The sequence below is a fragment of the Microcebus murinus genome, chromosome 7 (genome assembly GCF_040939455.1).
Source record: "Microcebus murinus isolate Inina chromosome 7, M.murinus_Inina_mat1.0, whole genome shotgun sequence".
In the NCBI taxonomy this organism is placed as follows: domain Eukaryota; kingdom Metazoa; phylum Chordata; class Mammalia; order Primates; family Cheirogaleidae; genus Microcebus; species Microcebus murinus.
Genome location: NC_134110.1, coordinates 88536813 through 88551593, shown reverse-complemented (window position 1 = coordinate 88551593; position 14781 = coordinate 88536813). Strand labels below are relative to the sequence as shown.

The window sequence follows — 14781 nt, the reverse complement described above, 5'->3', positions numbered from 1 at the left end:
TGGGCGTTGAGGTTCCTGGAAGCAGGGCCACTTCGCTCTTGCTCTCCCCAGGACCTGAAGGCAGCAATGAACATGTAACTTAGTCTTGGTTTGCTGGGTGAGTGCCGCCTCCTCTCCAATTCTTCCCCTTCTCTGAGACCCCGTCCCCTGCTCTGCCTTTCTTCACTGCTCTGCCTTCTGCTTCTCTTAGTGTGAGCCTTTGATATAAGATTCCATGAGTTTGGGTGTTTGTAGATTTGATTCGTTTGCTGAGATCTTTCGCTTTGTGTCTTATATATTGGAGGAGTTATGCTTAAAAATAAATACGTAACTATGTAAGTAGGTAAAGAAATAAGTAAATAAACAACTGCAAAGCGAGAGAGCAGGGCAGTGCCCTATTGCATGCAATTGGTCAACACAACCTTTTGTGTAGGGAGGTGACGTTCCCAGGGCCGCAGGGCCACTGGTGTCTTCTGGGCCTGATGCTTTTGCTGCTCCGGAGTCTCTCCCCGAAGTGAGGCAGTGGCGGGACGAGTAGCTTTAGGCCATCCAGACGTTGGTCTACAGACTGCAGTTCATGTGAAAACAGGAGCTGGAGCTTTTCCACGGAAAAGAGCCCAGCTGTTGGGGGAACAGAGGACGGATATTTATGCTCTGTGACTGCTAACAGCAATCTGGACTCAGCCAAGGAAAAAAAATAGCAAAAGCCTTTTTTAGTTAGTTAGTCATGAACATCCCCAAAACGTCTCTTCTGACAAACAGCCTGGGGAGATGGGGAATAGCAACCCACGAGAGAAAATAGAGGCAGATACTGTGGCGACTGTTTGTTCATTCATTCCCACACTTACTGAATGTATGCGGGAACTCAAAGATGACTACCATGTGGGCCCAGACTTCAAGTTTACCTTTTAGTAGGAGAGAGGTATGGAAAGCATAATTTCAAAAGTCTTGTACAAAGTGGCTTAAGGGAGCTTTGTGAGCATAGAAGAACCCGCAAAGAGGGTTAGGGACAACCTGACAGAGAACTTATCTGAACTGGGTCTAGAAGGATCGAAAGGTAAAGGTAAGGTAGGACGAGAGTGAAGATGTGTCGTGGGGAGGGGCATTCTTGGCAGAGAGAGAAACACGTGTATAAAAAGGTATTTCAAAGACAGAGGAAAATACTGTATTGTTGGTGCATGAAGGATGAAGCAGGTAATAAAGGCAATGAAACCAGAAGTCTAGGTCACATCGGGGTCAGAGGGTGGGAGCTTTCGAGTTACAGGAATCTTGTCAGTAGATTATGTTCCTAACCAAGTTCGTGTTTTCTAAGGGTCACTCTGGGGGATAGAATTGATATGGTCTATGCCTAGAGGCAAGGGACAAAGATGAAGAGAGCCGAAAATAAAGCAGTAGTTATGGGATGGAAAAGAGGAATGGATTTAATGTAGAAGATTCTATGACTGAGATTCACTGATTGATGTCAAGGAAGAGTAGGAATAGCAATAAAGATGTGTTTAGCTTGTTCTGCTTTGGGGTTTTGTTTATATTCAAGGTGAGCGGGTGCTGCCTCTGCCTTAGGTAGGAATTCCAGAGGGTTCGAGGGTAGAGGAGTGCTGTGTTTCAAACTTCAGTTTCATATACCTTTGGGAGATCCAAATGGAGTGGACAGCCCTCTTCCCAGCAATCAAGTGTGTGTATGAGTTGGCAATTTGGGCAGAGGTTTGGTTAGGCATATAGATGTGGGAATCGCTAGTGCATAGATAAGGATACACACACACACACACACACACACACGTGCTCAACAATTAAAATACAGGTAGAAAAGTGACCTGATTGTGGAGACTGGAAAGGAATTTTCGGAGAGACAGGATGAAAATCAAGATAGAATGTTTCCTTAAAAATCGAGGAGGGAAAGTGTTTCAGAAAATCATGGTATCCAAAGAGGCAGATAAGTTCTGTATCAAAAAGATGGAAACAAACCCATTGTGTGTGCAGCTGTCTCACAGCTGTGCTTGCACTGTTTACTGTGGTGGGATTCATAATAAGGGAAAGTTGGAAGCTACCTATCTTTCATTAGAGAAATGGATAAGGAAATCATGGTACATGCCCACAGTGGTATGCTATATAGCCATTGAGAATGATGTAGAAAATATTTATTAATATAAAATATAGTTAAGATATATTTTTATGTGTGTATATGTATTTATATATGTATATACATTTTTGTATCTATAAAAAGCAGGCAACAGAATTTTGTATTTGTTATGTTTCAATCTTTTTTTTTTTTTTTTTTTGAGACAGAGTCTCACTTTGTTGCTTAGGCTACAGTGAGTGCCGTGGCGTCAGCCTAGCTCACAGCAACCTCAAACTCCTGGGCTCAAGCAATCCTACTGCCTCAGCCTCCCGAGTAGCTGGGACTACAGGCATGCGCCACCATGCCCGGCTAATTTTTTCTATATATATTAGTTGGCCAATTAATTTCTTTCTATTTATGGTAGAAACGGGGTCTTGCTCTTGCTCAGGCTGGTTTTGAATTTCTGACCTTGAGCAATCTGCCCACCTCGGCCTCCCAGAGTGCTAGGATTACAGGCGTGAGCCACCGCGCCCAGCCTCAATCTTGTTTTGTATAGATGCATATTCAGCCACATACAGCCACACACATTTATACATATGGCAATATATGCATATAATATTATTTGAAAAAACACTGAATAAGGTGTTTTCATTAGTTGTCTATGAGTGGAGGTTTATTTTCATTTTCCCTCTTATATTTTCTATTTTTTCTGTGCTAAATATATTGATTTGATAAAAAACAAATATAAAAAGGATATTTTTAGAATAGGAGAGAAAAGGATCAGGATGCGTATAGTTATGTTTTAAAGACTAGCATTAGGAGAATAGTGGAAGCAGAAGCCAGTTGGCGGTGGATGAAGAGTGAATGGACAGCAAGGAGGAGAGAGGAGGGATACACACTCTTCTGTGGAAAGTCTTGGTGGAAGGGAGGGTGCGAAAGAGGGCAGTCATTAGTGGGGGAGGCGGGATTGTTTTGGTCATTTTCCTTTGGTTTGCTCTAGTTTCTTGTGTGTGAGAGAGAGAGGGAGAGAGAGAGTGTGTATGTGTATCTGTGCACATGCGTAATGGTTTGTAGAGTGATGAGAGGAAACCAGAACAAAGAACTTGCATATTTAGGAAAGAGAGAGAAGGTAATATATGGAGCCAATACCTGAGAAGTGTGGTTGGGGATGAAGCCAAGAAAACAAGCATGAACACGGGAAGTCCCAGGAGGAGGAACACTTTGACCTCTGAGACTGCAGAGAGCAACGTCAATGGCTTTTTGATGGGGAATCTGGGTCAGGACATCCAGGGAGTTCAAATCTGATAGTTTCAAATTTTCAGGGTATTTAAAGCTGAGGTCCTGTACAGTAAGCAAGAAGGAGAAGATGGATAGGGGGGCCTGATGAAAACCAACGACATTTGGAGCTGTCCTTGGAAAAATGAGCAACCCAATTAACCAAGGATAAAAATTGGGATGTGTTTCTAGAGTAGAGGTCAGCAAATTATGGCCCATGGGCCAAATCCAATCTGTGGCTTGTTTTTGTGGCCTGTGTTCTGAGTATGATTCTTATATTTTTAAAACTATTAAAGTTGTTAAAGAAAAAAAGGACAACAAGAATGTATGAATACAGGCCACATGTGGCTTACAAAACCTAAAATATTTGCTATTTAGGCTGTTACAGAAAATTTTGCCAGCTCTTGTTCTAGGGTAACCAATTGAGCATAGAATCTGTCAACGTCCAACAGGAATCTCCTTTGCTCTAAAAGCAGTTAGCTGTCTGTTTAAAGAGTGCTTTAACTAACAAATTGTCAGGTAGGTTGATAACCCATTGTTGATATGGGGGTCATTCATACAGGCATTTGCCGTAGCATTAGTCATTATACTCAGTGGTGCTGGTAAACTGACTGTCAAAATATGCCCTGTTTTGTAACATTTGTCAATTTCCATGGTGAAAACACTCCCACTGTGGCTAATTTCAAGCTACTGATGTGACATTACTGAATGAGGCATAGGGAAGGAATGTGCGGAGCTGGTTTACACAAGCCGGTGTGGGCCAGCTCTGGTACAAAACTCATATTTCTAAGTTATATATTCTATTATATATAATTGTGTATATTTTATTTTGCAGTTGAACAGAAAGCTTTTCAAAGAGGAAAAACTGGGGAAGTCTAAGTATCTACATTACAATATCATTGGGCTTTTTTCCAATAGGGTAATAGATTTTGGAGAAATAGTACCATTTCATATCATACAAATTTTCTGACCTACTTTTGTGAAATGAATTACTAAACTGACTAAGGTGCAGAGAATGGTGAAGTTGCTACTTCAAGTTGATTGCCCGTAGCTTCAACTTGATTCTAACTCTGGGGCTGAGCTGATACGTGGGAAGATGGAAGTCTTGGTGATGGCCCTAGCTCTGGTTTCCCTGATGTAGTGCTACTCAAATGTGGAAATGTGAGAACTGTATTTCAGAATAAAATTTTGATACCAGTGAGACCTCTTTGCAGATTAGAATAAATGGAAAGGCCCATAATTGAAGGACACAAATAAAATCCATCCAGATAGGTTTTTGCACTGCAGCAGAAAGAGAAAAGCTACTTCTGGCATGCCTGTGGGAACCCTTGCTTCTTTATCTAGAAGAGAAGCTCAGTCTCTGGAAGAATTCATGTTTCCCATTTCTTCTGGGCAGCTCACTCCTACAGTTAGACACCATCACTACCCTAAGCCAAGTGTCTTTGGCTGCTCTGACAGGATGTTCCCTTTAAGCTCTCAGTTTGACTCTTAGAAGGACCACATACTCCAGTGTACACCAAGAGTCCCACACTCAAATCCTGGGCCTTTTTTTCTTATAACATATAGTAACGGCCCACATTTTTTTCTTGCATATTTTCTCTTTACCCCAATCTCTATAAACTTAAAAAAAAATCTCAATTTAAAATATGATCGCTTTTAAAAGTTAATGAAATCCCTAAAAGTTGTTCATCTCTTCTCAGGGAGTAACTGTGGACATTCTGCTAGACACTAGGAAAAATATCTTGGCGAGTCAGTCTAATGATTCCCATTAGAGTTTCATGCTTCTGTGAAGAAGCATTTCATTAAAATTCTTTCAACTGCTTTTAATCAGTTTAAGCTTTGATTAAAAATGAAATAAGGAAAAAAAAATACCCTAGGCAATTTGACATTGATAATACAAGGCTGAAGGAATTGTATATAATAGAGTAGGGATTTATTTGGACAATTTCTTAAGCAAAGTCATCAAAATATGTAAATTTTACAAGAATATGATAATAAGTATTTGAACAATGTATGGGCAGACCAAAGAGTTGAAATAATGAAAGGCATAAATCTTTTCCCAAACCAAGTTTTCCATTGAACTAGTTTGAGTTTCATTCTGGGGCCCATTGCCTCTTAATATTGAAATATATCTTCAAAGCACTGTTTCTCTTCATCTCCATTTTCCACTGCTAAAATTTTCCAGCCCTGAAAAGAGCTCATTATGCTTGCTGAAATTAAAGGGACCTAGCCCCTGAGTAATGTGCAGTGCTGTGGGACATACGTTTTGACTACTCACAGGTTTTTTGACTTACTTATCAGTTCTTGACTACTTTCTAGATAAGTGATGAATTGCCTCTATCTTTATGAATAATGGATTAAAAAATCTGAGGTGTGAAAGAAATTTAAAGATCAACTGATAGCCTTCTAAAAATTGAACAAGAAAGCTCTTTTTGCAGGTGTAAGAGCATTAATGCAGCAAGTTAAAAGAATCAGGAGAGCTTCAAAAATTCAAAACAATTAAATCAGGGCTTGTTTAATTCCAGACATATGAGCTTTATGACTTTGGATGAGAAAGAGAATTTTGTTTCATATCATCTACACTTCCTCTCTTTTAAAATAGATTAAGTCCTTAAAATATTTATATTTAAGATATTCAGTGTTAATCTTGAATTCATCATGGAAAGGCACATTTTTGAGGAATAGCGTTAAATGTAAATATAAGCATTTAAAACATATACTTGGCTTTTATAAACTGGAATAATGTATTTTAAATCTGCTGTAGACTGTGACATAAACCATTTGGTATGCCATAAGTTTCCTAAAGTTTTCTTAAAATCTGAGTTATTCTGAATGACCATATGTAATTCTATATATTTTTTAAACCCAAACATTCATAAATGTGTTAGGCCTTTAGAAATGTTTATAATTGTCCAGAAAGCTCTGGTACCTCTTCTCTGTCTCATTTCCCCTCCCCGACTGTGATACTGTTATATCTCAGAGTTCCTCACCATGGTACACTCAGCAGTGATCCAGCCCAGCTCTAATGCTAGCGCTCCATGAATCCTTCTCTGCTTGACTTGTTTGAAGACACTACCTTTATAATACAGCAAGTCCTGGAATAATTGTTAACGCTGTTAACCTTAGGTCACTCAAAATCCCTGAAGCAGTAGCTAGACTCTCTTTTAGTATAATGACACAAAAAATTCTTAGTTACCTATTACTGTTACCAAGAAAAAAAAAAAAAGAATTTCATAGAATATTGAAGAATGCACCCCAAATATGCCTGCATTTCTGGTTTTTTCTACAAGGGGAAGAATGGTGCCATTTACTGAGATGAAGTAGCATATATTTTTTTGACTCTATGTATAATTGATTCATTAGGTTGGTGGTGGGAAGATGATATAGGAACCAGTAAAGTACCTTCTACACCCTCTACAGACAGAGGAGGGGATCCAAATCCTGAAATAGGCTCTTTACTCAGATTTATTTTCATGGACTATTTTCAGGTTCTTTTCCAACCCAGTTTGTTCTTTCCTGCTCTTTATAGTCTGCAGAACTTCAGTTTCAAATCCTGTTCTTATTCTCCCTCTGGTTCACTGGACTTCAAACTTTAGATCTTTACTTGTCTCTTGGTCCATCCCCCACTGGGGTTTGACACCAGCTGCCATTTCCTGTGTGCCCCAGACCTGAAAGCCCCACCTGCTCTGATGTCCAGCCATGGTGCCTATGTTCAGCCCCAGGCACACCACTGTTCAAAAGACAAAAACAAACAAACAAACAAAACCCCACAGAAACAGTGAGTTGGGAGAATGGTATCTTTAGTCTGACATGTTGAGGCTGAAATGGCCACAGGAATTCAACACCTGGCTCAGGAAGAAAGTCTATGCTGGCAGTAAAGACGTACTTGTTGCCACCATATAGAGGGGAAAAAAAAAGCTCAATGGTATGGGTCAGATCACCAAGGGAAGTCTGTCAAATGAAATGAAAAGACATTGCAGCAAAGAACGCTTGACATTTCTGGAAAAGATGCCTTCTCCCACCAAAAAGAGAATTCCTATGAAGAAGACAAAGAAGAAGAAGAGAAAAGAGAAGATGGCATTTCAAAAAAGGAAGTAGGGTTGACAGAGTCTGTCATCGCAGAGAAATAGATTAAGAACTTAAACTTTTCACATTGCGGACTTAGAATAACTGTGGAGAGATGATAATGAAAGAACTGAGACCAATGTGCAGGGAGGAATCTGTGGATGGCAAGAGAGGAGCTTGTGAGCAGGAACTGTTTAAGCATTGGTTCAAGAAGCTGCCAACCTCAGGGACTGTGGGACAAATTCCTTAAGTTCTCTAGTCTATTTCTTCATCCACCAAAGAAATAAATTGAAATAAGTGGTCTTTAAGCACCAGTCTGCCTTAATATTTAATCACTGTAGTACTCTAAATCAATTCTTAAGAAGGAGAAAAATGGTAACAGGCTAAGTTGTACTTGATCGTTTGTCATCATAATGTAAAGATAGTGTCTCTACAATAGTTTTTGCAAGTTTGCTCTGCCTGTAACAACATAGAAGACATATGGTACTTTCTTGTACCATATTATGTGAACTATTTGATTTTTTATTTTTTGTTTTTGTTTTTGTCACATCATTTGTATTGTTCCAGCAGTTCATGGCTCTCATAGTTGACTTAAATTTCTAATTTGTTTTCATTGGTAAAAAGGATGTGCCACATTATTTTGAAGCACTAATAAACAATAGAATAGGACACGCACTAATTTTACAAATAGAACTTTTGTTTCTATTTTTAACATTAGGTTACTAAAGATTGCTTCTAAAACTTTTTTTATAAATTTTTCTTGAATTCCAGGTATTGCAATTTCAGATGAACTCGATAAGGTAAGTTGAACTATATATCTGATGAAAAGAAAATGTAGACCTTATGTTTTAATCCACAGCCTAAAATTCAAATGTTTCTGGAACATATAAAATATTCAAATATAATTTATTTTGTGCTAACATTTTAAAACGTTCAAAGTTTTATGCTTTGATTCTTTTATGAAAGTTATTGCATTAAATATATATCACTACTTTTTGAGTCAAAGCTTTTAGAATTTGATTGGAGAAAATGGAATCACTGTAATCACTGAATCACCATATTAAAGAATACAAACTAATAAAATTAAATTAGGTAAATTATTTTATTCGCCTTTATCTAAATGATGATGATGATGATGATGATAATGATATGGAAGACACTTGTACTTTTCTATGGTTTCCCCTTTGGAAACCTGACTCGATAAGGGTTTTTTTGTTTGTTTGTTTTAATTTTCCAAGATGCCAAAAGAATATGATGGTGCTCTGAACTGGGGTAGTAGTTGTAAAGATGGTAAGAAGTGGCATGATTAGGAATATGTTTTAACAGGTGTGTCAGTGGACCTTGCTAATGGGTTGGATATGGGGAGTTGTAGAAGAAATCAGTCAATGATGATTTCTAGGTTTGGGAAATGAGCAGGTTGGTCAACTATGGTACCACTTAGCAAAATTGAAAAAACTAGGAAAAAAGCAAATTTGTCATGTTGGCATAGCATTGAGAGTTCTCTTTTGGATTGTTTATTTTGAGTTGTCTATTAAACGTGTTTATATTGCTTATGGGAGATATTTATATTGCTTATGGGAGTTATTGCTTATGGGAGAGATTTGATTTAGAGATATACATTTAGGAGTCAGTAAGGAAAAAGTTCTCAATTTTTTGGTCTCAGAACTCCTTTACACTCTTAAAACTTAGAGAAAACCCAAAGAGCTTTGACTTATATAGCTTATATCTGTTAATATTAGATTCTTTTACTGATATTATATTGATATTAGATATATAAGCATGTTAGAAGTCAAAACTGATATAAATTTCATGTTTATTCATTTAAAAATAACAGTGATAAAACCATTACATTAACATTAATAACACATTTATAAAAATATTTTATTTTATAAAATAAAATATTAGTAAGAAAGTTACATTGTTTAGATTTTTGAAAATCTAATGTCTAGCTTAATCGAAAACTGCTAAATTTTCATATCTGTTTCTGTATTCAATCTATTGTGATATGTGGTTTTGGCTGAAAAAAAATCTATCATCCAATGTTTAGCTAGAAGGGAAGAAGCACCTAGAAATAGCCATCATCAATATTTGGTGAACATGAGTATAAATATCTTTCTGAACAGAAAAAATATTGAAATTTATCTTGATGGCTAGATATATATACATAGAAAGAAACTGATGGGAAGTATTATACAGGTAAGATATCCCATCTCCAAAATGCTTGGGACCAGAAATGTTTTGGATTTCAGATTTCAGATTTTTTTTTTGTTGGATTCTGGAATATTTGCACATACATGATGAGATATGTTGGGGATGGATCTCAAGTATAAACATGAAATTCATTTGTTTCATACACACCTCATACACATAGGCTCAAGGAATTTTATACAATATTTTTAATAATTTTGTGCATGAAACAAAGTTTTGACTGCATTTTGATTGCAACTTGTCTGCAGAGGTTAGGTGTGACATTTTCTATTTGTGGCATCATGTCAGTGCTGAAAAAATTTTGGGTTTTGGAGCATTTCAGATTTCAGACTTTCAGATTAGGGATATTAACCTATATATAAAAAAAAGGGATCATATAAATCCTGATATTAAAGTTAGTATTCTTCTACTTCAAATATGAATACACCTTTGGGTTTTGTATCATCAAAAATGTATTTCTGAATCACTAAAAAAAAGATAAAATTTATGACATTCTTAAATATGAATTCCCTTTAATAAACCATCATAATATTTTTAAATTATTTTAATCTCTGTGCTAACTCCATGCAAAACTCCCTGTTGAAGTGTGCACAGTAGCAAGTGCAGTAGGTGGTAAGTGTGCTGTCCTGGTTTGGTCCTGCTTTTCTAGTCCTCTGTGTTTTCCTCCTTGTCTTGCCCCAGCTGGTCTTCTTATGCCATGACCTTCCCTACAATTTGCAGAAGTTTAATAATCCATTTTCTTGCAGTTATGGTCTATGTTTTCATTTTAAGACAAAGATATACAAAAAAAGAAAAGATATAGTAATCACGATATCTAGCTTCGTTTGCTCTTTCCAATGTATTCTACAAAAGACTGTCTGGCTGAGCCATAAGTGAGCTTGTATGGGGTTGTTATTTTTCTTGGCTCCTGTCTGTGTCTTTTTTCTGTGGTCTCACTTGCAGTGGCATTGGCATCCACACACTTATTTTGGCGAGCTAAAGTACTTTAATTATTCTTTGAACTGAAATGGATTTAGCCCTCACTGGACAAATTATGGATGCCCTGACACTTGGTTAATATCATTCTTAGGGCACAGCCTGCCCCTCATACCCTCTCTTCCTAGCACTAGCTCAGGGGAGTGTCCATTTGACTAAATTACATGACATTTGTGATTTTCATTTACTTACCTAATATTTCAATTTTTTTTTTTTGAGACAGGGTCTTGCTCTGTCACCCAGGCTAGAGTGTAGTGGCATCACCATAGCTCACAACAACCTCAAACTCCTGGCCTCAAGCGATCCTCTCTCATTGGTTTCCTAGAGTGCTAGGATTACAGGCGTGAGCCACCGTACCTGGCCATGGTTCTATTTTGTAATACTTAATGGAAATTGCCAAATTTTACTGCACACTTATTATTTTTCATATTTATTGAGAAATATGCCAATAGTTGCCATAAGTTTTTTATTGAAAAAATGTTTATATCAGTGCAAAAAAATCTACTCCACTCTCATATCTGATTTTTAAGAGTGCCAGACAACAGAGAGAGGAATTGCAGCGTGCAAAGCCATAGCCACCATCCTTTACTGGCCGGGAGAGCATCCTTGCATGAGCGGGAGAGCCTGTCCCACAGCACCCTCTGGTGACCATGAAGCTCACAGTCCCAAATGCTCCTGAGTAAAAAAAGTAAATCTCAGGCAGCTAGCTAATCAGAATGAGATAGTTCATGCTTACTTGGTACATATATCTTTAATGTAATAACAAAGATAAGTATAGCTTCTTCCTTTTACTCTTCCCTTCACAATTTTGAGAGTTCACTAAAGATAGGTTTTTCTTAACCTTTACAAGATACAGATGTTTTGATGTCATATTTTAGTTCAGTTATAATTTCATTGAGATCATTTTGTGTGTGACCTTTAAAGTTACTTTATGAATTTGAGAAAGGGAATAAGAATTATTGATTCTTTTTAAAATAAAGACATAAAACAGAGAATAATGTTATTTTTAAGGCTTTTTAAAAAATGGTAGGAACTCTATCAATTCCTTATTTCATTAGTCATTTCGTTTCCCTTCCATAGCCACGATATTGGTTTTATATTGCTTCTGTAACAAATTGAAACAACACAAAGTTACTATCTTAGAGCTCTGTAGCATAGAAGTTGAACATCAGTATCCGTGAGGCAAATGAAATCGAGGTGGCATCCGGGCTGCCCTCCTTCTATTCTAGGGGGAATCTGTTTCCTTGTCCTTTCTGGAATCAAGAGGCTGCCTGGATTCCTGACTGTGGCCTCCTTGCCACATTTTTAAAACCAGCAGTGTCTTATCTCTCTTGAACTTCAGTCAAGAATGGCTCTCCTGGGTATGGAATCCTGTTAGGTTGGGACCACCTGGCTCATCTAGATAATTTCTCCATATCAAGATCTTTAACCTCAATCATGCAAAGTCCCCTCTGCCTTCTAAGGTACCATAGTCACAGGTTCTGGGGCTTAGGATATGAAGATCTTTGGGAAGCCATTATTTTGCCTACATAGCCATTATCCCAGTTCAGATGGTAGCACCTTTCCTATGTATATATGTAATTCTTCAGGCTCCTGTGAATCTAGTTTATCCTTCAAAATGCCACATAGTAGATGTGGTTGGTGCCTGCCCAGCCTCCCTTCCCCAGCTTCCCTTCCCTTCCCTTCCCTTCCCTTCCCTTCCCTTCCCTTCCCTTCCCTTCCCTTCCCTTCCCTTCCCTTCCCTTCCCTTCCCTTCCTTCCCTTCCCTTCCCTTCCTTTCCGCCGCTGTGCATACTGGGTGCTCACGAACTCACCCTTGTCCTGAGTTGGCTGCCCTACTTTTTAATACTACAGTGTTTCTAGGTCATATTTTTATTTACTGCCACATTTTTTGTTCATGTCATTCTCTCCCCTCCTTCAACTGTTCTCCATCCTTCAAGCTCCAGCCTCCCTAGTTACCCTTCTAGAAAGTGATCTCACCTCCCATGGCCTCTTAGAGATCACAATCACTGCATCACCAATCACATTTCCTGTCTCATATTTTGGGTAGTTGTGTTCACTGCTTGGAGAAGTACTTCTGCTCTTACTGCCGGAGCCTGAATACTAGCTCACCTGGCAGTCTAGTCCCTGACACATCTTCACCACAGCCTCCACTAATAACCACAATCCAACTTACTGAGGAAATCACAGATACAACTGATGGTGTTTCCAGCCAAGGAAATCATACCGAGACTATACTAGCGTGTGCACCGAGAATAAAAGAAAAAGTACCCTACATAGTCAACACCATAGATACATCTTTAGGAAATAATCCTCCTAAAAGTAAGTTTTAAAAAGTAAGTAAAAAAATAGGAAGAAATCATTATTACACCAGATGTACAGATATCAATGTAAGGTGTGGGAAACATGAAAAAGCAAGAAAATAGGACAACTCTAAAGGAACACAATAATTTTCCAACAAAAGATCTTAATTAAAAAGAAAAATTTTAAATCCCAATAAAAAGTTCAAAATATTGAGTTTTAAAGGTGGTCAGTGAAATATAAGAGAATACTGAAAAATAATACAAAGTAATCAGGAAATAATTCAGGATATGAGTGAGAAATTTACCAAAAAGATATTTTGAAAAGAACTAAATAGAAATCCTGGAGCTGAAGAATTCATTGAAGGAAATATAAAATATATTTGAAATCTTCAACAATAGACTAGATCAGGCAGAAGAAAGAGTTTCAGAACTTAAAGATAAGTCTTTTGAAATAATTCAGTCAGACAGAAATAAAGAAAATAAGAATAAAAAAGAAAGAGCAAAACAATTGTGACATTCCTGACAACGTAAAGTGAACAAATTTATAGATTATTAGTATCTCCAAGGGCTAAGAAATAAAAAAAAAGAATTAAAAACCTATTTAACAAAATAATAGATGAAAACTCCCCAGGTCTAGCAAGAGATTTAGATACTCAGATACAAGAAGCTCATCTATCCCCAGTCAGATACATGCCACAAGGTCTTCCCCATGGCACATTATAATTAGACTGTCTAAAGTCAAAGCTAAAGAGCAAATCCTAAAACCAGCAGGAGAAAAGTATCTAGTCACCAATAAGGGAAATCTCATCATATTAACAATGGATTTCTCAGCAGAAACCTTACAGGTCAGAAGTGAATAAGATAATATATTCAAAATGCCAAATTAAACAAACAAACAAAAACTGTCACCAAGGAATACTATACTTAACAGAATTATCCTCCATAAATTAAGGAATAATAAAGTCATTCCTAACAAACAATGCGGAAGGAATTCATTACCACAAAACTGGCCCTACACAAGAAATGCTCAAGAAAGTCCTAAACCTGGAAATAAAAGGACGACATTCACCATTGTGAAAACACATGAAAGTACAAAAGTCTCTGGTAAAGCAATCGTACAAAGGAGAAAGAGAAAGGAATCAAATGAAAATACTACAGAAATCCACCAAACCACAAGGAACAAATTATGAGAAAAAATAAAGGAATAAAGGATAGTAAAGCCATCAAAAATAGATTAATAATATGTTAGGAACAAAACTTTACATATCAATATGTGAAAAACTTTGAACACAAATGGATTAAATTCTACTCTTAAAAAATACAGAATGGCTAAATTGTTTTCTAATTATTTTCCATTATTTTTCAGAATTCTCTTGTATTTCATTGTGTTTGTTTAAAATGAACATATCTAGCTATAGCCTGCTTACAAGAAACTCATCTTACCATTAAAGACACACATAGACTGAAAGTAAAATGATACAAAATGATATTCCATGCAAACAGAAACCAAAAACAAGCAGGACTAAGATAAAACAGACTTTAAGTCAACAAAAGTAAAAAGAAATAACTACAGAATATACATTCTTTTCATAGCACATGGAACATTATCTGAACTAGGCCATATATTAGGCCACAAAACAAGTCTCCATACATTTTTTAAAAATCTAAATTATATCAAATATCTTCTCACACCACAATGAAATAAAACTAGAAATTGATATCAACAAGAATTCTGGAAACTATACAAATATGTGGAAATTAAATAACATGCTCCTGAATAACCACTGGGTCTATGAAGAAATTAAGATGGAAATAAAAAAAATTTTTTGAAACGAATGAAAATGGAAACACAACATACCAAAACCTATGGGATACAGAAAAAGCAGTGCAAAGAGGGAAGTTTTTAGCATTAAATGTCTA

At 36.9% G+C, this 14781-nt stretch overlaps 1 protein-coding gene across 1 annotated transcript in view; it reads left to right on the top strand.

Annotated features, from left to right (window-relative positions):
* C7H8orf34 (chromosome 7 C8orf34 homolog) overlaps window positions 1-14781 on the top strand; it is a 349392-nt gene that overhangs the window by 104556 nt on the left and 230055 nt on the right. Inside the window, exon 5 of the mRNA XM_012739907.3 lies at window positions 8147-8175. Coding sequence (XP_012595361.3) covers window positions 8147-8175 — 29 coding nt within the window. The remainder of the gene's footprint in view (window positions 1-8146; window positions 8176-14781) is intronic.